Source organism: Bubalus bubalis, chromosome X (assembly GCF_019923935.1).
Source record: "Bubalus bubalis isolate 160015118507 breed Murrah chromosome X, NDDB_SH_1, whole genome shotgun sequence".
Taxonomy (NCBI): domain Eukaryota; kingdom Metazoa; phylum Chordata; class Mammalia; order Artiodactyla; family Bovidae; genus Bubalus; species Bubalus bubalis.
In genome coordinates, this window is record NC_059181.1 from 86363679 (window position 1) to 86390414 (window position 26736).

At 43.3% G+C, this 26736-nt stretch overlaps 1 protein-coding gene across 2 annotated transcripts in view; it reads right to left on the minus strand.

Annotated features, from left to right (window-relative positions):
• ATG4A (autophagy related 4A cysteine peptidase) overlaps nucleotides 1–26736 on the minus strand; it is a 79182-nt gene that overhangs the window by 12047 nt on the left and 40399 nt on the right. The window contains exons 2-11 of one of the 2 annotated variants that reach the window (XM_006075588.4): nucleotides 21790–21900; nucleotides 18826–18897; nucleotides 16421–16519; nucleotides 13219–13320; nucleotides 12722–12794; nucleotides 9476–9555; nucleotides 8602–8789; nucleotides 8401–8479; nucleotides 2940–3085; nucleotides 1188–1244 (exon numbers count right to left, since the gene is read on the minus strand). In XM_006075588.4, coding sequence (XP_006075650.2) covers nucleotides 1188–1244; nucleotides 2940–3085; nucleotides 8401–8479; nucleotides 8602–8789; nucleotides 9476–9555; nucleotides 12722–12794; nucleotides 13219–13320; nucleotides 16421–16519; nucleotides 18826–18897; nucleotides 21790–21900 — 1007 coding nt within the window. The remainder of the gene's footprint in view (nucleotides 1–1187; nucleotides 1245–2939; nucleotides 3086–8400; nucleotides 8480–8601; nucleotides 8790–9475; nucleotides 9556–12721; nucleotides 12795–13218; nucleotides 13321–16420; nucleotides 16520–18825; nucleotides 18898–21789; nucleotides 21901–26736) is intronic. The other variant, XM_006075589.4, reaches the window with a different exon arrangement.

Here is a 26736-nt window from a genome sequence, read left to right on the forward strand (position 1 = left end):
CTAGTACCCACTGCCTGTGCTCCATCATAAGGTTCAGGTCATTTGCCAGTTGCATGGGACCAACTCAATTTAGGGATAAGATGTTCCTGAAGTGTTGGCTCCAAAGAAATGTGGGTTAATTAATTAAATCTGCCCCCAAAGAACATCAGTACATGTTGGCATGATTTCAGTTTTGGTCCAAGACATATGGTATATGTCCTAATTTAAAGACCTTGGTCTTATCAGAAATTTTTCTTTCTAATGTTAAATGGGATATACAGTTTTGCTGCATTCTGAACTAATTTTAGAAAATAATTCTCCATGATGTCTCAGTCAATTATTAACTGGGGTTTCAGATTCAGCTGGGGACTTTGGAATTATTTGTTTACCTGTGAAGAAAAATCTTCCATCCTTACACTTAGGAGAGGCTCTGGGATCCCATCTCTCCAACCCCTCTGTTTGGCAGATAAGAGAATTATGTCTTCTGCCACCCCACCCAGGGCTCTTTAGACTGCTCCCTATGATCTCCCTTCATTCTTTCAATAACCATTGATCAATGTCTCCTGCAAAACTGGCATGTGTTAGAAGCGAAGGATGAGGGGGGGCAGATACAAAGATTAGGAGCCAGCAAAACAATAAATATCTTTTGACATAAAGTGTCCAAGAAAAAAGAATAGCTTGCTTTCATATTTACACAGATTTCTGCAAACTGTGTTTCCTTTAAGGGGCAGTGTGTCTATATTTTATCAATATATAAATAAAACAGTTACTAGAAAGGTAAGCCCTTTAAACCATAATGGAATACACTAAACTGTAAATGAACCATGAAACAAATAGAAGAGTAGTTTGGTTTATCCAACCACCTCAACGTTATAATCAGAGTATAGAAGAATTTAGGCTGACCTATATGAAGCTAACATTTTTAGGTTAAAATGGTAATTAGTTGAAGATTTCATTGACTCATAACCTCAATGAGATGGAACATTCAGTAGCTAAAAATATCACTCATTTGACAAAGTAAGCATATTTCACACCAAAGTTTTCCTTTGGTTTCCCCAAAGTTCTGTATAATTCCCCATATCTTAGTTTCTTTCTCTTGCAATAATGTCATATCAGGCTGGATTTGTTACCATGAAAAACCGTTTTGGAAAGGAATTATGTTGAAAAACATTTGGTTTTTTAAGACTGAGAAAAACATAGATCTTTACCTTCTGAACAAGGCTACACCAGCTATCAAAGTCTTTTTCTTCTTTGCAGAAAAACCCCTTGAGGGGAAGCAAAAGAAGACAACTTAGAACTGTTCATGATATATATACACTACCCATCTCATATCTCCAGTTCCCTATTGCCCATTTATATACGAATGTCCCTTCTCTAATTTGTTATTCATCCAAAATTATCTTGCCTCAAAAAAAGCCCTCCTATGTAGAGAATGGACATATGGACACAGTGGGGGAGAAGATGAGGGTGGGATGAATTTGGAGATCAGAATTGACATATACACACACACACACATACGTAGACCACCATGTGTAAAACAGATAGCTAGTGGGAAGCAGCTGTATAGCACAGGGAGCTCAGCTCGGTGCTCTGTGATGACCTAAAAGGGTGGGATGTGGAGGGTGGGAGGGAGGTTCAAGAAGGAGGGGATATATGTATACATATAGCTGCTTCACATTGTTGTACAGCAGAAACTAACACAACATTGTAAAGCAATTATATTCCAATTTAAAAAAAGAAGAACTGGTCAGGGGTACCAAGGCAGGCCTTATGTATTGCAAGACGGAGCCGTTGGCCCAGAGTTGTGACACAGCATGCGGGCCACTTCCTTTGGCTCTATCCTCTCAGCAATAAGGAGGAAGATTGAAGTTTACACTCTCCCAGATCAGTGCCTCACTAGGACACACACATGCTCGTTCATATTTTCTCTCTCTCTGTGCTTCTCACTCTTATTCTGTCCCTTTCCCTTTCACCCTATCCCTTTCCCTCCCTGTCTCCCACTTCACACTGTGAGATATACTAACATGAAAACCAATCTCCAAAGCACAGGGTTAATTCCATTACATTCAGTGCACAAATATACCTACCTAGAAAAAAAACAATGTAATAAAACCAGCAGACAAAAGCCAAATAGTACTTTTAACTAGAGGCATTAATTAGTAAGGTGGCTTTGACCTTAAGGAAATTATCTGTTAGAATAAAGAGAACCATGGGCCTCTTTATCCATCCTCAGAACATCCTACAGTACTAAAAGAATGGTCCACAACAAGAGGAGGACTTTGTCAGCTCTCTACCACTGGCACTCTGACAATCAAGTTAAACTGGAAGAGAGGATTCAGACAGGCCCTAGAACCACTGGCTAGTTCCCAGACAGCTGCCCCTTCCATTTGCCAATAGCAGACATTCTTCCGGGGGTGGGTTGGGGGAACCCTGCAACTTCCTGGATTGTGTGCCCAGAGGAATGGACATTTTCCACCCAGGAGGTCTTGGCCTCTTATCTCCCTCCCTATGTTTCACCTTATTCCCTGTGCCTGGGTGGCAATATTTAGGGGGCAAGAAGGAAAACAGAGAAATATGGTAAGAGTAATAATAACCAACATTTCTAGAATGCTTACAATATGCTGGGCACTGTGCTAAGTACCTTACAGATAGCATACCTCACACAAGTCTACAAGGAAGGAGCAATTGTTTTGCCCATGGGAGGGATGAGAAGGCCAAAGCTCAAGTTAAGGAGGGACTCCCCCTCAGTCCATGGCTGGTAAGTGGCTTGGATCCTAACTGGAGCAACTCGGCTTCAGGGCCCATTCCTTCCCGCTACACTACATGACACTACCTCTTGTGGGCGTGGGAAGCAAATATTCTCTTGCCATCCTATCTAACAACCTGGATAACTCCCAGGGAACCAAACTGTGATAGGGCAGCGGTGTGTCTCTTGGCCCACCCAACCTTCAGATACCAACCAATGCTACGGAAGGATCCAAGTTCAGGATGTTCATCCGCTGCGGGGGTTGCAGGCAATGGAAAGTCTGGTCGTCAACCGTTCCATTCTCTTCAGTGTCAACAAAGGTCTGGGTTGTGTGAGGGTCCAGGAAAATGAGCTCATCACCTGTTTTGAATGACACCTGATTAGCCTTTGAAGAATCACCCGCCCTGGCCCTACTGCTGTCCTTGGAAGGGTCACTCTGGTTGTCCTAACCCCTCCCTTGGTGACAATGGGAATGAGATAACAGAAAGCCTGAAGGAGAGTAAACATGCTCAAAGGAAGCCACTCACCCTCAAAGCCAATCATTCCATGTGAAGATTTGCCCTAGCATTTACATCTCCTCAAAGTCCAAGTACAAAAATGGAAAGGGACAGGTTTGGGGACAAGGGAGGAATGAGCAACCACAGATGACATGGCGGGCTCGGTGAGCAGCAGTAGCCAAGAGGTGGTAGGTGGAATCACCAGGCCATGAGTCCAGGTGCCATTAGGGAAGCTTCCTGACTCTTTCAACACTGGAAAGCATCTTGCTCTAGACCATAGGTTCTTAGACCTATGGTCAAAAAGCACATCTGGGCAAGAAAAAGGCCTTGGCCTCCCAAAGAAATGGGAATGCTGACTGTGCCACAGACGAGATACCAGGGAGGTGACTTCTGGTCTTAATTTGCTAGCAAGTTAGTCAGTGTTAGAAACTCAGTAATTCCTGTTGGAAGGCACTGCTTGGTCACATGAGTATCAGCACAGATACACCTCACTGGGAAAACTCAGTTTGAGATGATCAGCTGTTACAAATGGGAGAAAAAACAATGCCTCATCAAAGCCCAATAATGACTTGGGGGGGATTTGGGATAATAAAATCTCTACTTTCATCTGATATTCAAAGGGTTGAGAGTACCACTAAAGATCATGAGCTGATGTACCTAAGGGGGCACCCCAACCTCACTGTCCAGGCCTGAGAACTAAGTGGGCCTCTGTGTTCTAGACTGGGTTAGGGAAGCAAAGAGAGATCTGTCTGAGGCAGGGGGATGGGGTAGGGAAGGACACCCCAAAGGTCTCTGGAATGGCATTCAGGATTGTGTTGGGTACATCTAAGTGCTTCTGTTGGCAAAGAGTGTTTGTGACATCTGATGCCAAGTTTAATTTGTCTCTATCACAAACCTAAGACAAACCACTCCACTCTGTCTTAATTTTCTTGTTTTTAAACTGGGGTCACTGGGCCTGTTCTAGTTAGTTCACAGAGTATTATCAGAATGGGAAGATCTCACTTCTGTGAACTGCTTGAAATACAATACAAACTCAGGATGTATCTTGCTCAGACTCTTTGCAATCCCATGGTATGTAGCCTGCCAGGCTTCCCCATCCATGGGATTTTCCAGGAAAGAATACTGGAATGGGTTGCCATTTCCTTCTCCAGGGGATCTTCCTGACCCAGGGATCAAACCCGGGTCTCCCACATTGCGAGAAGACTCTTTACTGTCTGAGCCAGCAGGGAATCCCCTTAAATGATCTGAGTGAATTGACTCTTCTGTAAAACAGCTTTATTATGTGATTTTTTTGCATGGGTTCATGCTCCTTTGGGCTTCCTTGGTGGCTCAGACAGTAAGGAATCCGCCTGTAACGTGGGAGACCTGGGTTCAATCCCTGAGTTGGGAAGATCCCTAGAGGAGGCCTTGGCAACCCACTCCAGTATTCTTGCCTGGAGAATCCCCATGGACAGAGGAGCCTACGGGCTATAGTCCATGGGGTCGCAAACATGGGGTCAGGCAGACATGACTGAGTGACTAAGCATGCCCACGTGCTCATTCAAAAATTGCACAGCCATGTGTCTGGCTTCCTCAGGACTTGGTCAATAGATGTGGATTACAGACTTATTTATAGAAACAAAGTAACTTACTGACTAGCCCAAGTTTTTAGTTCAAACCAGTGGTCAGTCTTTGACAGGAAAGGAAGCATTTCTTCCTCCAGAGGATCCTGCGTCTTCTGCATTGGCAGGAAGATTCTTTTAGTGCTGAGCCACCAGCCGAAGCACCTGGTTTAAGGTACTGGGAATAATAACAGTGTCCTCTCTGAATCTGGCCCTTTTCCATGTGTTTGTGTATATCTGTATGTGTATGTATGCATGAGTGTGTAGTGGAGCTCTGTGGGCTGGACTATTTCTGACATTGCTTAAAAGAGATACAGTAGATTGAAAAAGCCCTAGAAATTACATGGGGACTATATCAAGGTCTCTGATGAGGCCCGAGAAGAAGGAGCAGGTAGGTCCACCATCTGTAGACACCTAGTTCATGTGACAGAGCTCCAGGTGGCACCCTCTACCAAACCACAGGAGACAAACATCTCTTCTCTAAGCAGAAAAAATCGCCCAGCCAGGCCACAGTCTTGTACACCAGGAGCATCTCCCAGCTTCCTACTGGGCAAGAGACCACTAGAGAAGCAAGGGGGTATGTTAGCTGCTGCTGCTACTGCTGCTAAGTCACTTCAGTCGTGTCCGACTCTGTGTAACCCCATAGACGGCAGCCCACCAGGCTCCCCCGTCCCTGGGATTCTCCAGGCAAGAACACTGGAGTGGGTTGCCATTTCCTTCTCCAATGCATGAAAGTGAAAAGTGAAAGTGAAGTTGCTCAGTCGTATCTGACTCATAGCGACCCCATGGACTGCAGCCTACCAGGCTCCTCCGTCCATGGGATTTTCCAGGCAAGAGTACTGGAGTGGGGTGCCATTGCCTTCTCCAAAAGAGAAGCAAGGGGGTATGTTAGCACAGACAGCCAAATTGGGGTCAAATTCTGGCTTTGCTACTTTTGAGCTCAGTAACCTTGAGGAAACGACCCCTCTAAGTTTTCCACTAGGCATAAATGGAAATAATGATCTCTACCCCTCAGCATTAACCCTATCTGTCTATCTACTAGATATCTATCTACTATCTAGCTAGATACATCTCTATATTCATGTTGCTTAGTCACTAAGCTGTGTCCAACTCTTTTGCGACTCCATGGACTGTAGCCCACCAGGCTCCTGTCCATGGGACTTCCCAGGCAAGAATACTGGAGTGGGTTCCCATTTCATTCTCCAGGGGATCTTCGCAGATCAGGGATTGAACATGTTGTCTCCTGCATTGCAGGCAGACTCTTTACCACTGAGCCACCAGGGAAGCCCCATCTCTATATAATTATTGATACTAATCTGTATCTCTCTATAAATGTATTTATATTTCAATATATTATATAAATATATATTTATATATCATAAACAATATAATGATCAGTATATGTGCTCAGTCGTGTTCAACTCTTTGTGATCCCATGGACTGTAGCCCACCAGGCTCCTGTGTCCATGGAATTCTCCAGGCAAGAATACTGGAGTGGGTTGCCATTTCCTCCTCCAGGGGATCTTCCTGACCCAGGAATCAAACCACATCTCCTGTATCTACTGCATTGCAGGCAGATTATTTACCTGCTGAGCCATTGGGGAAGCCATTATAATGATAAATTATATATATATATATATATATACACATATATATATATATATACACACATACATGGAGAGAGAAAGGGGGATGGAGGAAGAGAGAGTACACTCTGTCGAGTTCCTGGTTCAGAAAATGGAAGTTCTCATCTGTCCCCTCCCTTCAGACATTCTATCAATCTGGTCCCCCACCCCAAACCTAATATAGTAACTGGGTGAGTCAGAAAGGGGGAGTTGAGGTGACTTTGGAGCCTCAAGTAAAGGTTAAACAAAAGATTTATGAAATTAATGGGCAAATGGACACTATGTAAACCTCTGTTTGGGAACTTGGGATTGTCACACCTCTTTTATAAGCAGTCCAACTCCACCAAAGTCTCCCCAGCCCAGGGGCCCCCCAAGAGAAGGAGAGCTATGACAACTTGGCAAATTCTCTCTGGGTAACCTGGGATAAGGAGGCCAGAGTGCCCAGGAATTCATTGAGATCCCTCCACAATTATTTTCCAATCTGTTTTGAGTTTGTCTTCAAGCACAGACAATAGGAAATAGATTTTTGCAACAGTTTCTTTGACAGGAACCCAGAAGCTTAGAAACAGAGAACATCTAAATTTATAAAACATCAACTACTGGGTTTTGAACTTTAGAAAGTAAAAGCCTCCACGTTTCAAATGTTCCATCAAGCTGTAGTTCTTAAGCTCGACCAGGAGGTGGCAGCATTCGAGAACGAGCCCAGCAACTGCAGAGAAACCCCACCTTAAGGAGAGAAGAGTAAGCAGCTGAAAGAAGCATTGAAGTCAGGCTGGCTCTTTACTGAATACTTTGCTGTGAGGTGACAACATGGTGAGCTGGGGGTCAGCCTTATTTTCCATAAAGGGAACCTGAGACTGAAAGAGTTGACTCTCTTTTCCTACTGTCACACACCAAGCCAGCGGGAGGCAGGCCACATACAGGGGCCAGGTCTGTCTATTCCCACTCACCTCACCTCCCTGAATCTCTGAGGAAGAGATGGGTTGGGAGGGTGGCCAAACTCATCTCACCGTGTCCTCTGCACATCCCTCACACCATTCCCCACGCCTGCTCTGGCTCTCCTTTGTACCCTAAACTCATAAGTTCCTCAAAGCCCACTCCTGCCAGAGGTGGTGGTATTCCGCTTCCCTGGCCACATTGCTCCCTTACTCTGTCGCACTAACCAGGTATCTAGGCCCTTGGTACTCAAAGTGTGGCACCAGCAGCACCTGCCCTACCTAGTGAGAAATGTAGGCTCTCAGGCTCCACCCCAGACCTGCTGAACCTGCATGTTAATCTCAAGGTGATTTGTGTGCACGTGAAAGTTTGGAAGAGCCGGGCTGCTCCTTTTTTGTGCCAAGGGCCTTCAATGTCTCTGGTCACAGCTAGTGAGGAAGATGGCGGGGTTTCCAGAGGTGTCCACTGAGGCAGGAATGTCGGGCTACTCATCAGGATCCACATTAGGTTAGCTGTTTTAAGGCTAAGCCTCCATTATCATAAAAGGGATACCTCTGTTTTCACCTCCTCTAATTTCCACCCAGTCAAGCCTCTGAACAATAAGCTAGGAGACCCAGCTGTGTGGTCTTGGGAAGTCAGAAGATGGCTCCTGGCCCAAATGCCCAAGCTCCAGTAAGAAGGAGATCGGCAAGGCCAGGGAAGTGAAGCCCTGCCGCTCTGGGTCCCAGAGGAAAAAAGAGGTGCTGAAGCAATGCTGTGACCTTGGGGTCGTCCAGTGTGAACACAGCCATGGAACCATCATATTGAGAGGCAAAGAGACGGAGACACTGGTCTCTGTGAGGCACAGGTAGGTGTTACTCTCCAGGCTAGAGGCAGGATGAGCTGCCTACAGGCCACAGCATCTCCAGGCTAGGCCAGGGCCTCCTAACTGGAATTGCCTGGTCTTCCATGCAGACCTTGTTGTGCCCGCCCTCCCCTAGCCCACGGTGACTTACTTGTGATTCCTCTTTTCTTACCTAAGAATCCTATGAAATAATAGGCGTTATTTGGTTTTCCTCCTAATGCCCCTAAAGACTGTGGCATCTTAAAACACTCCTGGAGGGAAAGAGAACGCAAGATTCTCAGCTCACTTGTGGACTGCTGCTCACAGATCTCCATGCTCACGATGGTGGTGGGATGGGCGGGCCGCAGGCGGCTTGGGGAAAGGTGTGACTTACTTTGAAGGCATCGACATAGACGGGGTTGATTTGGTTTATGCCTAGGCGGAGGGGCACAATGAGCAGCAAGGGTTTCCAGGCCGTGCAGCAGGCCGAGGGGCCCTTACTTTGGGTGGAAGCAGTCAGAGACTCCAGGGGCCTCTCGGCAGGTGTGTCAGCACTCAAGGACAGGGTGCGGCACATTTTTTCTAGAAACAGAAGACAGGGCTAGGTAAAAAAGGGGGACCCAGCCCTAAGAGATGCACCATGGGCAAGACTAAGGGAGACCTGACATGACAGTCCCCACCTGGAAGGCCCTTCCCGCTGCCACCCGGGCCCTGCTGCCCTACTTGCTACAGGAAGCCCAGGGTACTTGTCCAGCCCTTACTTCTCTTCCTTCTGGCAACTGAACACTCCTTGTGTCTCCCCAGATATGATGGGCTCATTGGGAGAATCTCATTTGTCAACTAGGCTACAAGGGCCTTGGAAACAGGGACTGTATCTGTTGGTCTCTCGAGCCCCATGTTGGGGACTATAGTGGAGGAGGGGGAGGCCAGAGAAGACCCATGGGTGGTTTAACTGATTATCTGCACTTGGGGTGTCCTGCAGGGAAAGAATCTGGTACTTCACTGAGCACACCAAAGATCCTCTCATTTTTTCCCCTTTCAGAAAGCTGAAAGGGAAGAGAAAAAAGGGCACAGGGAATGATTAACCAGAGCCCTGTGGTCCCCTGTCTTGCTAGAGGGGCAGGCCAGAGAGAGCGTGTGTGTTTATTCTTTCTCTTTCTCTCTCGCTTTCTCCTTCTTTCTCCCTCTCTTCCCCCTACATGTTCTGAATGGTAAAGAAGAACCTTCATACCCAACCACCCGAGAAGGTAAACCGGCCAAGGACTCACTGATATCTTCGATGACCACGGTGTTATCCATTGAAACATAAACAGCCAAGGAATTCCATTCATCAAATAAAGCAAGTTTTCTGTAAAGCAACATATAATGAAGTCACAATTGGGGAAGATGGACATCTTGGCAGAAAATAGTACCACCTATGTATGTCCAGTGTTCCAGAAGTTACTGAATGCTAAGCCACACAGAAGTAGTTCTCTCTGTGGGATTCAGGTCAGGTCTGGCTCCTTTGACTGAGTTCTGGAATATTCCATGTCCAGGGACTTTGAAAATGCCAGAGTCACTGTTTCTGAACCTCAGAAAGAAGGCCTTGCTTTTTATAAAAATGGAACAGGCTGCCTTGCAAAATGATGTTACTCCAATGGGCAAGAGAGGACCAGTACACCTGCTCCCAAGAGATTTTGTTTTCTTAAATGTGAGACATTCTGACTCATTGCTTAAAAAAAAAGGAAAACTGTTACTTAAAAATATGTGTGTGTGTGTGTGTGTGTGTGTGTGTGTGTGTGTGTATATATATATATATATATGCTTCCCTATTGGCTCAGCAGGTAAAGAATCTGCCTGCAATGCAGGAGATTCAGGAGACCCATTTTCGATCCCTGGGTTGAGAAGATCTCCTGGAGGAGGGCATGGCAACTCACTCCAGTATTCTTGCCTGGAAATCCCCATGGACAGAGGAGCCTGGTGGGCTACAGTCCATGGGGTTGCAAAGAGTCAGACACGACTGAAATGACTTAGCACACACACACACACACATGTGTGTGTATGTATGTATGTGTGTATGTATGTATGTGTGTGTGTGTGTGTGTGTGTGTGTGTGTGTATATATATATATATATTTGTTTAGAAGCATATATAATATGAAGAATAAGCCCCAGGGAAATCCAGAGAGAGAGAGAAACAGATAGAGGAGATGATCTCTTCGGTCCCTCCCCAAATGCAGTAAGAATGTTGTCCCAGGAGACTTGCTGGGCCTTGTTGGTCAAGAACTGAAGACATAGATAGAGCCACAGAGTGTGCTGAATTGCGTGACTTCAGAGGCTTCCCTGGTGGCTCAGCTGGTAAAGAATCCACCTGCAATGCAGGAGGCCCCAGTTCGATTGCTGGGTTGGGAAGATCCCCTGGAGGAGTGTGTGGTAACCCACTCCAGTCTTCTGGCCTGGAGAATTCCATGGACTGTATAGTTCATGGGGTTGCAAAGAGCTGGCCACAACTGAGTGACTTTCACTTTCAGAGGAGATTAGAAAGAAAACCCGTTTAAAAAGAGATTATCTGAGGAAAATATGTTGTCTATTTCTCCCTTATTTTCTTCTCTAGCCAGTTTGAAGAAGACATTTTTAACCTGGCTACTATGGGATTTTGGGGTAAAACCCAGTCTCAACAACTAACAAAATGAAACAAAAACACATTCTCTCCCAAACTAAAGTAGCTCCCAGTAAGAGGTTAGTTACCATTATATTTTCATTTCATTCATTTTATCTTTCCCCAAAATAATAATAACATAATCATTATCATCACATACTGCTGTTCCTGATAATAACATTCATGATGAGTAAGAATCCACCTAAATTCTTTTTCAAATATATGTTTCCATTTACTTGTTGTTGGGAAGTTCAAATTTTAGAAGAAAGAAGCAAATTTTGAGGGATGTCATTTATAAACCAACAATATCAAACTAGGTTTTGGGATCAGCACAGCCATTCCAATTTTTTATACTTTCTACCCTGGCTTCTTGCAGTGGTTCCTGAAATACCACCAGATCCTCACTCACCTGACCAACAATGGCCCAAAAGGCACTACAGACTAAAGTAAGAAAGTGGTCTCAGAGAGGCTGCACTGTTAGCAAAGGGTGATTCTAAGATAATAGGTTTCACTTGGATCCCCAAGAAATCCAGACTACTCCTCTCACAAGCACATTTCCAAAACATTCTAGTTCACTGAAGGTTCGCTAATAACTGAAACAGTGCCCCATTTGTATTTTGCATGAAGCAGGTCCTGTCATCATGCTCCAGAGAGCCTAAGAATTAAAATAGCAACCAAAGAAGGCTGCAGCTGCTGCTACGTCGCTTCAGTCATGTCCGACTCTGTGCGACCCCATAGACGGCAGCCCACCAGGCTCCCCCGTCTCTGGGATTCTCCAGGCAAGAACACTGGAGTGGGTTGCCATTTCCTTCTGCAATGCATGAAAGTGAAAAGTGAAAGTCAAGTCACTTAGTCGTATCCGACTCTTAGCGACCCCATGGACTGCAGCCTACCAGGCTCCTCCATCCATGGGATTCTCCAGGCAAGAGTACTGGAGTGGGGTGCCATTGCCTTCTCCGACCATAGAAGGCTAGATGGTTTTAATTTTCTGATGCCTAAATCAGCATCAAACTCTGGCTGCCATTTTCATTCACTCATTCGTCAGGTATTTATTGAGCACTTACAGGTACCAGGTGGTTTCATGTGCTAATGTTATAGGCGTGAACAAGGAAAACACAATTTCTGCCCTCATGGAGTTTCCATTTGGTAATAGGCTGTCAGGAAGGACAGTGAGAATAGGTGAGGTGGTCTGTGGGTGTAAGTGCCAATGCCACTCACCCCTTTCGTTTCCAAAGCATTGGTCCTGGCCTCTCCATGTTACCTCTTGCTGTGGGAGGTGAATTCTGGGACTTAATAGGACAACGGCAAAAGGACCATGCTGGGGTACCCTGAGTTTACTAAAAGATGACAAACTGATTCCAAGACTCCCTTGGGGTTTGTGTCTTCCAATAGGTGGTGAGTCCCTTGAAGCAAGAATTATACCTAGTTTATTTTTGTACACCTAATACTTAGCATAGTAGAGGTGCCCAATAAATGTTGAATGAATCAATGAAGATTTTTTAAAATACCATACAAAGTGGGAGTCTGTGCCTTCCCTAGGCTGGTTCAGGCTTCCCCCTCCTCCTTAGTACAAACCCTTTGGCTGCAAAGTGACCCTCAGGCTGATGGTTGAGTGTCTGAGCACCAATCTATCAAGGGGATATGGGATGAGTTCTGAGGGGCCTCTACCTGGACTGATACTCATGACTACAACTCTGATAAACAAAGACAGTTGTCTACACACATTACACACTTCAAAGAAGTATTTGAGCAAAATGGTACAGATGTTTGGTGGCTCAGTGGGATGGCAAGAACTGCTTGGTTGATGGGATACTGAGTTGGTGGAGGCAGGCATAGGAGACAATAGAATAAGGCTCATGCCCAACCTTTTTACTTACTTCAACACCTGTGCAACTGTATTTGGTCCAAACCATTCGCCAATTGATTTCCCTTCTCCTACGCCCATCTGTGCTGTTTTCATGTGGAAAAAATAAACATGTTAGTGAAAGGTCTTTCAACAAACCAAAAACTCCTAATTTTTTGCATAAATAATTAAGTAGATAGATGACTTAGTGGAGCCACATATAAAGCAGGGGACAAGAAAAGCAAGTACAGGGATTTTCTTGGTGCCCCAGGGGCTGAGATGCCTAGCTCCCAATGCAGGGGACCTGGGTTCAATCCCTAGTTGGGGAACTGATGCAACTAAGTTCACATACCACAGCTAAAAGATTCCATGCGCCGAAATGAAAGATTCCACATGAAATAAAATATTTTAAATTAAAAGAAAAAAGAAAAGCAAGTACAGGCAAAGTAAGCTGAATTTCACAGTGTTTCTTTCCTCTTAATTGGACTATGCAACAGAAAGACAGTCTTTAAACTACTCATGTGACCTTACCCATTTGATGGATAGAGTAGCAACAGTCTTTTCTATCTAAGAAGCACTGTAGGATTCGTTGGTATTCTTTGGGTTGTTCTTTCTGTTTCTCCCAGTTCCAGTCTTTTTAGGAAAAAAAAAAAGAGTTAAAATCATGTTTATAACCATTTGTTATCTCTGCAGTCTTACTCTGACTACAAGGTTAGAAGGAAAACAAAGGCATTACATCTAGAAAGTGGGAACAATCAGGTCAGAATATTCCCAAGTATCTTTAATATTGATGACCAAGACATCTGGAAACGGATTTCTTTCAGAGACTCAGTGGGTGTAAAGTAAAAACAAGACAAGAAGTTGACCAGGAAACGGATTTCTTTCAGAGACTCAGTGGGTGTAAAGTAAAAACAAGACAAGAAGTTGACCAAGAAATTGACTTTGCCCATGAGCTGGAGTTGGATAAATATTACTTGAAAACAGGGACACAAGGCCTTTCTGGTCAGCTACTCAGTGACCAGGATGTCACCTCAAAACCCAGCAGTATATCCGGGTCTCACTCAGACACTGTAGTGTCTCACGTCCACACAAACGTGGACTTTGGTTTGTATATTTCAGTAGCACTGACAAGAGTCTCATGGGGGGTGAGGGGAAGTGCCATCCTGACACACCAGTATTTCCAGGGGAATAAAAACAATTTGCAACTAAGAAGGTTTTTTAAAGAAACGCACACTGCCATTTTTTACACAGCCTTTTTAAAAGGCCACACTGAGCTTTGGAAAAACAAATACCTTTGCTATCAGGTGTTGAAGGTTTCCTTATGACCAAAACTAAAATAATTACACCTGTAGAGATCTGATCTGTGCCTCAGGCACAGCCCCCCAGTTCTACAGGGGCTGCTTATGACTTGCTGAGGACAACTCTGAAAAAACTCTCATCGTCACCTCTGTGGACAGGACACACTGTTCCCATTCCCTCAGCTCTAGGAACTCTGTCTAATGGGACAGATTTCTGAGACTTAGTTGGCTTCCAAGACAGAAATTTCTCTCCTGAGGTTTTAGGAAGTGTTTGAATTCACAAGTGAAATCTACTGGAAGGCAAAGGCCATTATCTCCAGAGTCTTTAATTCTCTTTGCCTTTTTTTTCTAGAATTTTTTTCAACAGGGGAACAATTTTTATTATTTATTTTTAAACATTTAAAAAAAATTTTGTCATATAGTTGTTTTACAATGATGTGTGCTTTTGTATTTCTGAAACGAAATGTTTAAACTTTATATCCAGCAGTCTTCAGAGGGTGAACAGCATTCAACTGTTTTTCCCCAGCTACTGAACTGTCTGACTCGGGGGGAAATCCTAATTAGCTGGCTGCTATGTACCACTAAATATTTACTGATGATAGTGATAAGTCAACTAATACCCCACCTCAACTGCAAAATAACCAAAAAGGAAATGCTCCAAAATACTTTATAAAATCACATCTTCTCATTCGAATATCTTAACTATGAGATCTATTTCCACATTCTTCCTGCTGCTGTTGCTGCCAAGTCACTTCAGTCGTGTCTGACTCTGTGCGGCCCCAGAAACGGCAGCCCATCAGGCTCCCCTGTCCCTGGGATTATCCAGGCAAGAACACTGGAGTGGGTTGCCATTTCCTTCTCCAATGCGTGAAAGTGAAAAGTGAAAGTGAAGTTGCTCAGTCGTGTCTGACTCAGCGACCCCATGGACTGCAGCCCACCAGGCTCCTCCATCCATGGGATTTTCCAGGCGAGAGTACTGGAGTGGGGTGCCATTGCCTTCTTGCTTTTACATTAAAACAGTTGAGACTGCTGATTGTGGGGATAACTCCCCAGTTTGCTCTCCACAAGATTCATTTCCAGAAGAATCATCTTGAAGTGTTTTATAAATGAGAAAGTAAAAACACTAAGAATGGATCTGTTCCAAGAAGTATGTGTACAATAGAGAAATCACTGGACAAGGAGACAGAAGACCTGCATTCTATTCCCAAATTGATGACTCTTGCTGTTCAGCCTGGGGCAAGTTACCATATTTCCTGAGCCTCGATTTCCTCATCTGTTAAACAGAAATTATGATACTACCCAGGGGACGCAGGCACGGGCCATTCTAAACCCTGAAAAAAAGGCATGAAGCCCTAAAGCCTCCCCAGACTCTTCTCCAGTCTTCTCTGTAACCACAGGAGGATGTGTGAGGTTGTACAGTCAGGGAAAGGGAGTCGGTTGTTGTACCTCTGAATCTCAAGGAGTAACAGCTGAAGATTTCAGCAGCCCGATCTCATCCAAGGTGGCCTTTCATCCCCTCATCCCCAAGGCAAACCAGACTTTCACCCAACTTCCTGAACTGGCATCTAACCAAGGTCAGCCCACGGGGAAGTATGCATATGTCTTAAGAAAACAAGACTCAAGTGTTCCAACAATGATTACTGGAAGGTTCTAATTTTAAGATAGTGTGTACCCTTTATTATTTAAAAAATTTTGTAAGCTTTATTGAAGTATGACTGACAAATAAAAATTGCATATATTTAGCTTAAACAGCATGATTTTTAAAAGGATATATGATGTGATAATTTAATGAACCTATACATTATGAAATGGTTATCATAATCTACTTAATTAACACATCTATTACTTCACATAGTAACTTTTACTTTTTTTAAACTTTTTTATTTTTTTAATTAATTTATTGGAATATAGTTGCTTTACAATGTTGTGTTGGGAAGTTCTTAATAAAGCAGCCTCCTGAGAAAGCTAATTTAAGGATTCCTTCATTATCAAGTGGACCTCATCAGTGAACCCACACCAAAATAGCACTGGTTCCCTCATTAGCCACTTCCTTTAGGTCACTGACATCTTTCACCAGACAAATAACTTACATGAGGTCAAGAAACAGGCTCACCACCACACCCTTCTTCCTGCTCCTTTTGTTATCTGACCTGTTTAAGAACCCACGTGAACAACAGTGAAGATGCAAACGCTACGATACACTTGACTCAATGTTCAGTTCTGTCCCAGGAAAATAACTCTCTGGCTTAGTGAGTTACAAGGAAATGCAAGCTGTTTCCTTCTCATGAGAGGGTTTGTTGACTTGTCAGCCCCACCACTTGGGCTTACAGAGAGCACTTCAGGACCTGCAGCTGTGTTCCCTTTAGCACCAAGGCTAAACCATCAGCAGTAAATGAGACTGCAGAGGTCTCCAAGACAGAACAAATTTAACTCACCCCTTCCCAAGTGTCTGCAGATAAGGGCTTGAGCCAACATCATCTGTCCACAGCGTAGCATACATCCCCAGCCAGCATCTGATGAAGGGCCTGTTCCCCCTGTTGGCAAAATGGATGAGAATGAACGTGAGTTCATTAAATTGCCCTTTCCTGAAACATCAGCATATTGGAGAATCATACAATATAGATAGGCACACATACTCAGAATAGAGAGGCAAGAGATAAAGCCAGATATCCAACAAGGTTTGTTACAGGGTAGAACTTGCAAAGATAATGCTGAGTTAACCAAAATGGGTTCTATGACCTAAAGCAAAACAAACAAATGAACAAAACCTGCCCTGTATGTTTTCTGCTTAGAGACATCCAGGCATGCATTCAATTTTGGTAGATGACTGACTACCATGTATGACTACCAACACTTAATCTATGACATGTCATCATCTGCCTGACCAAATCTGGCTTTTCACAGCTCACTTCCAGAGGAGTGCAATCTTATCTGAGTTAAAGAATAAATGCTACCAAAGTTGATCATCAGTATGGTCAAGGAAATCTGGAAGGCTCTTGACCATTCTAAATATACATTATGAAGCTCTGAATGGTAAGGAGAATGTAAAATAGAGGAAAGAGTCCTAGGTTAGGCATCAGAAGACCAGTCTCTAGTTACCTAATCTAAGTCTCATCTGTAAACTGGAGATAATAGCACATACCTTGCCTACTATCAGTGGATACTATAAGAATTAAATGAGAGAGTATAAAAGTATTCTACCACTCATTCAAGATGATGTAAATATTTGGTATAATGAGTATGGTCATAATGTTGTTGTTTAGTCACTAAGTAGACTCTTTGCAACCCCATGGACTGGGGCCCACCAGGCTCCTCTGTCCATGGGATTATCCCAGCAAGAATACTGGAGTGAGCAGCTATTTCCTCCTCCAGGGGATCCTCCTGACCCAGGAATTGAACCCGTGTCTCCTGCATTGGCAGGCGGATTCTTTACCACTGAGCACAAGGGAAGCCCTAATATAAAATACTATTAATAAATTAGAAATATACTATATTTTTAAAAGGTACAAAACCAGTTAATAAGACAACAGGTTCCATTTGAAGAACACTTGATGTAACAAAAATCCTATATATGTGGCTGGGCATGGGGTGGGGGTGGGGCACTCAATATCCTTTTTCAAAGTACTTTGAAGTGAGACAATTTGGATGGCAGAGGAGACATTATGCTTTCATTGCTTCCTCTCCAAACACAGAAGTGGAGAAGTATGCTATAAGCATGGTCTCACAAGACTAACCGTAAATGACATCATCAGCCATGTAAGACAAGTGGTCCAAGATGGCTGCTCCTTTCCTTTTGTTGTGGGGACTGAAGGAGAGTTGCTACAGCAAGATGAGGAGAGTTGAGCCAACTTGTCAGCTGGAAGTGGAGTACATTGGCTCTTGCTAATGGTGGGATTATAGGCCAGATTAGTAGGGAAATACGCAATGAAGCCCACATAAAGAAGGGATCATCTCTTTCAAAACATTGTCAGAGTTGAATTGCAAATGTTTTCAAATCTTGCAAAGATCTTGCAAGATCCAGAAAAAGTCAACAGTTTAGAATTACTAGGTAGTAAAGATTGTTCTTTTGTGTATTTTACTCAGGTATTTCCTATGGAGAGCAAAAAAAAGAAGTGTGTGAACTTCATTTTTCACACTTATCAGAAAGATAGATTTCACTCCAGTTATTAGGTCCAGTCCCAAAACAAAATCAGTCAGACAGGTTTCCTCTAGGAGAACAGCTTCCACCAACTGAGTTTGGTGATCCTTTTCTATAGGACCACAAGATTAGAAAGAAGTAACCCTGTTTGCAAACATTTTACAAATTTTCTCTGGAGGGATCCTATTCACTTAGCTCATTAAACTGTCCTTTTTTCTAGACAGCAGCTGGTATTCTTAACTGCCTAGAATTAGTTCCAAGGATATCCACTATAATTCATTTCTCAGTGGCAAAGTGTTTTCATATCATAGGAAGAAAAAAAAGCAAGAGAATTATTTTCTTTCCTTCAAGGTACAGTCATCTTTAATAATCAATAACTCCATAAAGCAGTGGACTGTATCAAGTTAAAAGTTTGACTGTTTTGTTGCTCTTAGACTTGAAACAATATCTCTAGTGCCCAAACACTTGGAGGTGGGCTCAAAAGTAAACCGGCATTACACATTAACACCACGGAACCATACATGCTGGGGCACATTGGCAACGAAACTTCTGTATGAAGCATAAGACTTAATCAACTACTCCCCCAAACTAAATTCTTCATCATAGTGAGTTGGTAATTCTGAGGTTTCCATGATATCACTGATAACCTCAGGAAAGCTATCTACAAGGAAGAAAGCACAATATAACAAATGATATACCTACCAATTGGTGAAAATTTCCTCCTGTATGTAAACCATAGACGAGCACTTATATCAGACAACAGCTTAGATTTTTCTGTAATTAAATGTGAAATTAAAATTAAATCACCGTATCCCATCTAAAGATATCTGTCTTTGATTTCTGAGCCAGGGCAAACTAAATTTCAAATAACCAGTCATTTCCATTGTTATGAGGCTAAGGGAAATTCATAGGAAACCCAATCTCATTTTAGCCAAATAATTTCTGTATTTCCTCCCACCTATATTTTGACCAGAGCTACTGGCTACAATGATGCTGAGTGGCTCCTATCTCTTCAAGGAGCTCCATAGCCCCAGCAGGTACTTAACACTGAGATCACATGGCCAAAAGACAAGGACTAGGAAAGGCAAGGATCCTGGGTAACCTAACGACAAGGCAGTCAGCCCCTGCCTGATGGTTGGCTGGATCTCTTATCAGCATCCATGGTCTGTTACCTAAAACGAGGGATAGGTTGGCATTTGTGTGTGCACATAAATCTTTAACTAAAAAGATGTCCCTGCTAAGCAAATTAAGTGTGTAAGAAATTAGTGCATTGGCATTTGTAATCTAAATAGTGATATAGCATCACAAATGCTTTTGTCATTTTTTTCCAAAGCATGCTTTCCTGTATATATTTTACAGCGTAAATTTACTTCAGTGGCCACAAATATGGCTTCCACATGTCCATCTGTACTTAGTTGTGCTTCTGTCTTTCTTAGTCTTCTCTCTCCCTCTTCTCAACAACACATCTATATTTGTAATTCTGTACAGAATTTATAGTCATTGCACTTTAAAAGAAGAAAAAGAAATCCAGTGTTAACCAATAGTCTCTATTTTCTCTTCTGCCTTTACTTTGAACAAATCAGAAAGCTGAGCTGTCTGGATTTTTCTTCCCCTTCATGTCGCCAGTGCCTAGCACAGTATGGGAACCAGATGTAAAATGGTCAAGCTCTGCCTGGGTTTGAGCCCTGATTCTGCTACTTACCAACTGTGTGGCCTTGTTACTTAACTTTTCTGAGCTTCAGTTTCCTCATCTATATAATGGGGAGAATAATTGCACCTACTTCACAGAGATATGAGTATTCAACAAGATAACACTACATGGAAGGCAGTAGCTTATATGGTACAGTACACAGTAAACCTGAGATAGATGTTAGCTATTATTTTATCCCCTTGCCTCAAATGCTCATGCCCCTCACTCCTTCCCCTGATATTCTCTATGTCTTCTGGCTTGCCTATATGCTAGAAAGGCTGGGGAAAGTTGTATAGACATTTTTTAAAGATTTATTTATTTATTGGCTACGGTGGGTCTTCAATGTTCTGTGTAGGCTTTCTCTAGCTGTGGCAGGTGGGGGCTACTCTTCATTGTTGTGTGTGGGCTTCTCACTGCTTCTCAATGCGGGCTTCTCAATGGCCTCTCGTTGTGAAGCATAGGCTCTAAGCACGTGAGCTCAGTAATTGTGGCATGTGAGCTCTAGAGCCCAGGTGCGTGGGCTTAGCTGCTCTGTGGCATGTGGGATCTTCCTGGACCCGGGGCGGAACCTGTGTCCCCTGCATTGGCAGGAGGATTCTTAACCACTGGACCACCAGGGAAGCCCTAGACTTTAATAAGAGTTTCACCTTGAAAGGGCTTTTCCAACTTAACATTTGAAACTGGGCATATTTGGCAACTTGGGGATCCCTCTTGTTAGGGAATGCACAACTAAAAGAGATCACCTGCAGTCCCTCTCCTGTTAATTACTGGCAAAAGGAGTTAAGATCCAGAAAGTGACTTATCCGAGGTAGAAGAGTCTGAATACAAAAGGTCTCCTAATTGTTAGCACTAGGTGCTCTCCACTATTCAGGATTTTCCAATCAAAAGGATGAAGCCAGACTCAAATAGAATTAGAAGATGCTAACTTCTTCTCTTGCCTTTTTATTTATTTATTTATTTTTGGCTGTGCTGGGTCTTCGTTGCTGCGTGGGCTTTTCTCTAGTTGCGGTGAGCGGGGGCTAAGTGCAGTGCGCAGGCTCTTTCTCTTGTTGCAGAGCACAGGCTCCAGGGCACGCTGGCTTCAGTAGTTGTGGCTTCCAGACTGTAGAGCACAGGCTCAGTAGTTCGGGTGCACAAGCTTAGTTGCTCTGCAGCATGTGGGATCTTCCCGGATCTCGGATCGAACCCATGTCTCCTACACCGGCAGGTGGACTCCCTACCACTGAGCCACCAGGGAAGCCCCCTCTCTTGCCTTTTGGTCAGCTTCTTCCTGTCCCTCCCTCCATGCTAGGGTCTCCAAAGAGGATCTCTCTTCAGACACAAAACTCAGAGCTGCCTATTTGCAAGTTCAGGTTTTATCTATGTTCTGGGTTGTTAGCACTTTCAGGTAAAAGGTCTTTCTCAATCTATAAGAATGTAATGGAAAGGAAGAGAAAGCCAAGCCTCATTTCCATCTAGCTGCAGTGGCTAAAAGTTCTGTACAAAATCAGAATAAACTGAGACAGTACCACAGCCAGCAAAAGCTCTAAAACTATAAGACTTCTCAGTGTCTGAGACTGTTTCTGACAGCCATGGGCTGTTTAGAAGTCCCTTGGATGGCAGTGTTTTTCATCTAGATAGAAAAGGACATGAGAGGAATGAGAAGTATGTAGTCTTCAAAGACTAGATACTGGTTAGTAATACCCAGAGCCGGTCCATGTTTTTTGAAACCCGAGGCTTAAAGAATTGGTGGGTTCTCCTTTAAGGAAAAAAAAAAAAAATGACTTTTTCAAATTGTACAAATACCTATGATCATGTGAACACACTGCTAGGGCCTCAGAAGGGTCTTTGCACGCAAGAACTCCTCTGGCTGTAAAGTAAATCTGCCTAGCAGTAGCATTAACCCCTTATCAACCCAAGAAGGAAAGCAGGGTAGACTTCAACCTCGGGCACCCATCTCATTTGGGTTCTCACAGACAAATGCAACCAAACCTTACCTGTTTTAAGAAGATGCTGTTTTCCCAAGATCCATACCAGCTCATCTGTATCTGGAAACTCTTCTAGGTAGTCAGCAAAAATAGTAATCTGGTTTTCATACTTGGATAAAACTGAAAAGGAAAGAAACTTAAACAAAATGTAATAGAGGGAACTTGCTTCTATGATTTATTAATATTACCTTTGTCCTGAAGGTAAAAATTAGAGTTTTTTTAGATTCACCACTGGAATCTAATGGAAGCAAATCCTCCTGCTTGAGAAACAAAGACACTTATGGGGCCTCAAAATCTTTTAAGAGAGGGATTTCCTTTTGACCACCTGTTTAGACCTTCCTTTTGTCATGGTCCCATTTGGCACTATCTCTGAATGATGTTTTGGTCACAATTACATCAAACATTTTTTTCTAATGGGGCTTTCTTTGTAAACAGCCACTTTCTAGCTTGTCCTAGTGTGAGTGGAGTACAAGATGACACAGTAGTACCTGCATACCTGACCTCTTTCCATGTCTAATCAGACCCCAGGGACTAATGTGAGGTTTCTAGCAGCCAGTGGCTTAGAAGGGGCCTATGACAAGCCTGAAACAGTATATATACAACTCTGAAAATGTAATATTTTAGCTGGAAGTCCAGATGTTTTATCAGTAATTTAGTGTTTTATTCACTTACAACTTCTACAAAGAAGAATCTTGAAGCAACTGATAAATAGAACTTGTTCTTGGGATTCACAAATGACCATGGTTATCTCTCAACAGAAAGGAACTGAACAAAATACAATTAAATCTCATAAGTTCATAGGCCACACTCTCAGAACTTATGTCCAGGTAATGTGGGATGAGTTAAAATTCACTTCTGTACCGCCTGCAGGGAAAGGATCTGCTAAAAGACTCAAGATTGACTTGTGAAGGGAAGGATCTTATCACAAAAGTTTCCTTTAAGTACTGAGTCGGCCAACAAGTTCATTCGGATTTTTCCATATGAGGCTATGAGAAAACCTGAACAGACATTTTGGCCAAGCCAGTATTTTCTGAGAGAAAGAATATCATAGGTGGTAAATAAGTTTCCGAGCCAGCCCAGAAAAATCTATCTTAACCTATCAGCAGAAAAATGAAATTGTTAGTATATTTCATAGCTTACGGTGCTGTTTCAATGACAAATCATATTTCGAGTTCAAAGCTGAGACAACCGAGCACACATCTTATCATCTCAGCAATTGGAGGCTCCCAGACTAGTAGTTGCAAGGGCTCTCCCAGATCAGCCCCTAAGAGCACCAAGGGAACAGTCTCCTATAAAAAATATCATTGCGGGATGTGTTTAGCTCACTTGAAAGGACAAATTGCTTTCTTCTGGCTTTGTTTTCTAAGGCAGGAGCATGCTGTTTTCATAGAAATAAATGGTCTTTCCTAGAAATAAATAAATGAGTCTTATCTGATCATGAAAACAGACTACTCGGTTGGAGGCTGACGTTGTACTTTGTATCATTTGTATACACTGAAGTCATAATTTGTTTGAAGTTATAATTTTAGAAACACAGCTACCCGGGGATACTGCCCTTCTTGAAATATGTGACAGAAGTCCAGTCTTTCAGGGATTTAGGTAGCCTTTCTCCTCAAGATGTTTTCATCATTAGGGTCACAGCCATGGCGCTATTTCCAATGTACAGAAGTTAGACATGAGACAGCCATTTCATTCCCCAGTGAAAACTCATCACTGCCAAATCTACCAGGGAGCTTGTGTCACAGTCTTAGCCTTTCTGCCCCTGGCCACAGCCCCTGGCCCATGCTCAGGAAATAGCAGGCTAAAAATGATCATCCAGGTCAGGCCATCCCCAGGAGGTGGTGGACAGAGGTGGCGTAAATCACACTGTGTACCTTCCCACCCCATTCTCCACCCCTCACAGGCAAGAGAAATCAGGTTAAAACAAACATCCAGTGAAGCCTAGAAAAGGGGGGCAGAGGGGAGGGGTGAGTCAGAAAATAAGCAATTTGAGAGAAGTTTGGGAAAGGCGCAACCTCCCTGGCATTCTCCTGGTAGGGATGAGGAAGGTGGTATTGGATGAATGTACAGCATGTATGCATATAAGCCTTGGGCCTTTTTTTAGTACTGGCTGAAAAAAAAATTCTCTATCGCCAACCCTGTCTCAGTGAGTCATTACCCAGCTATCTGGTCAAATTAGTACAGCCCCTACAGCCTGAGAACTGCACTGCTTCATTTGAGATGGCTCTGACCAAAATGATAGCCAAAGAATTTTCCTCTTGCTCTTACACCCCTCACCCCCAGGCCAGGAAAAAGGGCAATTACAGTCTCTATTCTTCCAGAGTCTCCTCTCAGAAAACAGACTCCATGAACGCAGTCTGTCAGCCCATAACCAGCCTGAGTTGAAAACTATAGGGATGAAACAAAAGAAAGCCAGACCAGAAGATGAGATTAACAGAAGTACAGAGTGATAACATGAGGAGAGCGTATAAAAGGGAGTCTGGGGAGGATAGAGGGCTTGATCTTCCACAAGAACTCAGAAAGATGAAGAAGCCAACTGGGTTGTGGTTGAGATGCAGAAGTGAAATGGCATTTCCAAACAAATCACTTCTCACTAACAGCAATCCTTCTGAAAAAAAATTTCATAAACTACTTTTGTCTTACCTTAAAATTAACAAATTTTATATTAACAGACTTATATGAGCTCATTGCCCTTTCAACCTGTTTAAAGACATAGGAACTATACAGGCAGAGCTACAAATATTGCAGCTTGGTGGACCAAGAATCAGCTTCTATAAGGTCTGATGGGCAACAGGCTTCACTCTGTTCCATTCTACTTTAATAATCATTAAAAAGAATGAAGTCTCTGCTGGGTTAGCTTAGTAGTCAAATAATAACTGAGAAAAAGATTTCCATAAGCTCCTGGAACCAAAAAGTCTCCCAGTCTTGGGCAAGACGCTCTGTGTACATGCTAGGGCATGCTTTCAACACTCAACCAGGCAGTTGATTAACTATGCCTTAGTCGTCCCTTTCTGCTTATACAGAGCTCAAGGTCAGCCAGAGTGAGAGCTGAGGGCCTTCTCAGGTCTTTCCTGAGCATGCACATAGCCTTGGGACTGTACACATTCCTGAGCAGGCATGTGGTCCTCTAGGTTCCCAAGAATATGCCGGAACTTTTCAAAGTCCCAACAAATATATTGTTCTTCAGCTTTACCTTTCAAACTTTTTGGTTATCTACTCCTCAAATAGCTCTGAAGTTAATCATTTGCCTCTAATAGTTTTCCAGAAAAGCCCCCCCACCAACCCAGAGAGGGGGAGGCTATCTGCACCTCCAAGACAAGACAAATAAAGTTTTACATGTGGGGTTTTCCGGGGAATTGCCAGACAGATCAAATAATGACAGCTCTCTAGAAATGAGGATTTACAGTTTCAAACCTGTTCTGCATCCTCCAGGGGTTACCAGGTTGCTGGCTTTCCCTATGGTTGCAAGCTGTGAATTCTCAAGGCCACTGAAAAGCTGGAGAGCAAAAGATGGGCATAGCACAAGTGAAAATGCCACAGAGCTGACTATTATAAGGCAGTCATTTTTCATGAATAAATGAATATTCCACAGATTAGTGCAAACCTTTGGTTAATTTCCAGAGTGCTGCAAAAGTTGGTTCTGATTGTCTTTGCCAATTCTTTTCATTTCTATTATGGGTAGAATTTTCAGAAGTCTTCACTCTGCCATTTTTGCTGATGACTTACTTGAATAATTTGCTTTCCAGTGATTGACTATATTTGTAAGCGTTATTTTGTAAAATGGCAAGTAAATGAAAAAAAATCACTTTAACAGATTTTCTGATAGCACTTAACAAAACTTGTGCATCAAGTCTCCTAGATTCTGTGGGGTTTGTTCCCTACAAACAATAAAAAGACCCTAAAGGGAAATCAAAAGGTCACAGAGTCTCAGGGCCAGAAAAAGCCTGAGACACCACTGAGTATCTTGCTTGTGAAAAAAAAAAAAGTGAAAGTGTTAGTTGCTCAGTGTCATCCAACTCTTTGTGACTCCATGGACTGTAGCCCGCCAGGCTCCTCTGTCCATGAGATTCTCCAGCAAGAATACTGGAGTGGGTTGCTATTTCCTCCTCCAGGGGATCTTCCCGATCCAGGGATCGAACCTGGGTCTCCTGCATTGCAGGCAGGTTGTTTACCATCTGAGCCACCAGGGAAGCCCCATACCATTTATAGTTATTGTAAAATATTGACTATGTCCCCTGTTCTGTACTATATGTACTTGTAGCTTATTACAAAGTACTTTGTGCCTCTTAACCCATTACCCTTATCTTCCCCTTCCCACATCTCTCTCCCACCTAGTAACCACTCACTTTTTCTCTGTCAGTCTGTTTCCTTTTTGGTATATTTACTAGTTTAATATACACACATTCAACATATTTTCAGGTCACACCTTCAAAATCATAAGAAAATGGTCAGAGGAGACAGGTATGGTAAGTTCAGTTCAGTCGCTCAGTCGTGTCCGACTCTTTGTGACCCCATGAATCGCAGCACGCCAGGCCTCCCTGTCCATCACCAACTCCCAGAGTTCACTCAAACTCATGTCCCTTGAGTCGGTGATGCCATCAAGCCATCTCATCCTCTGTCGTCCCCTTCTCCTCCTGCCCCCAATCCCTCCCAGCATCAGGGTCTTTTCCAATGAGTCAACTCTTTGCATGAGGTATGGTAAGGGCTGAATATAAATTAATATACTCATTCTATAAACTTTTACAGAGTACCTACTATGTGCTAAGGGGGCTTCCCAGGTGGTGCTAGTGGTAAAGAACCCACCTGCCAATGTAAGAGACCTAAGAGGTGTGGGTTCGATCCCTGGGTTGGGAAGATCCCCTGGAGAAGGGCATGGCAACCCACTCCAGTATTCTAGCCTGGAGAATTCCATGGACAGAGGAGCCTGGTGGGCATAGGGTTGCAAAGAGTCAGACA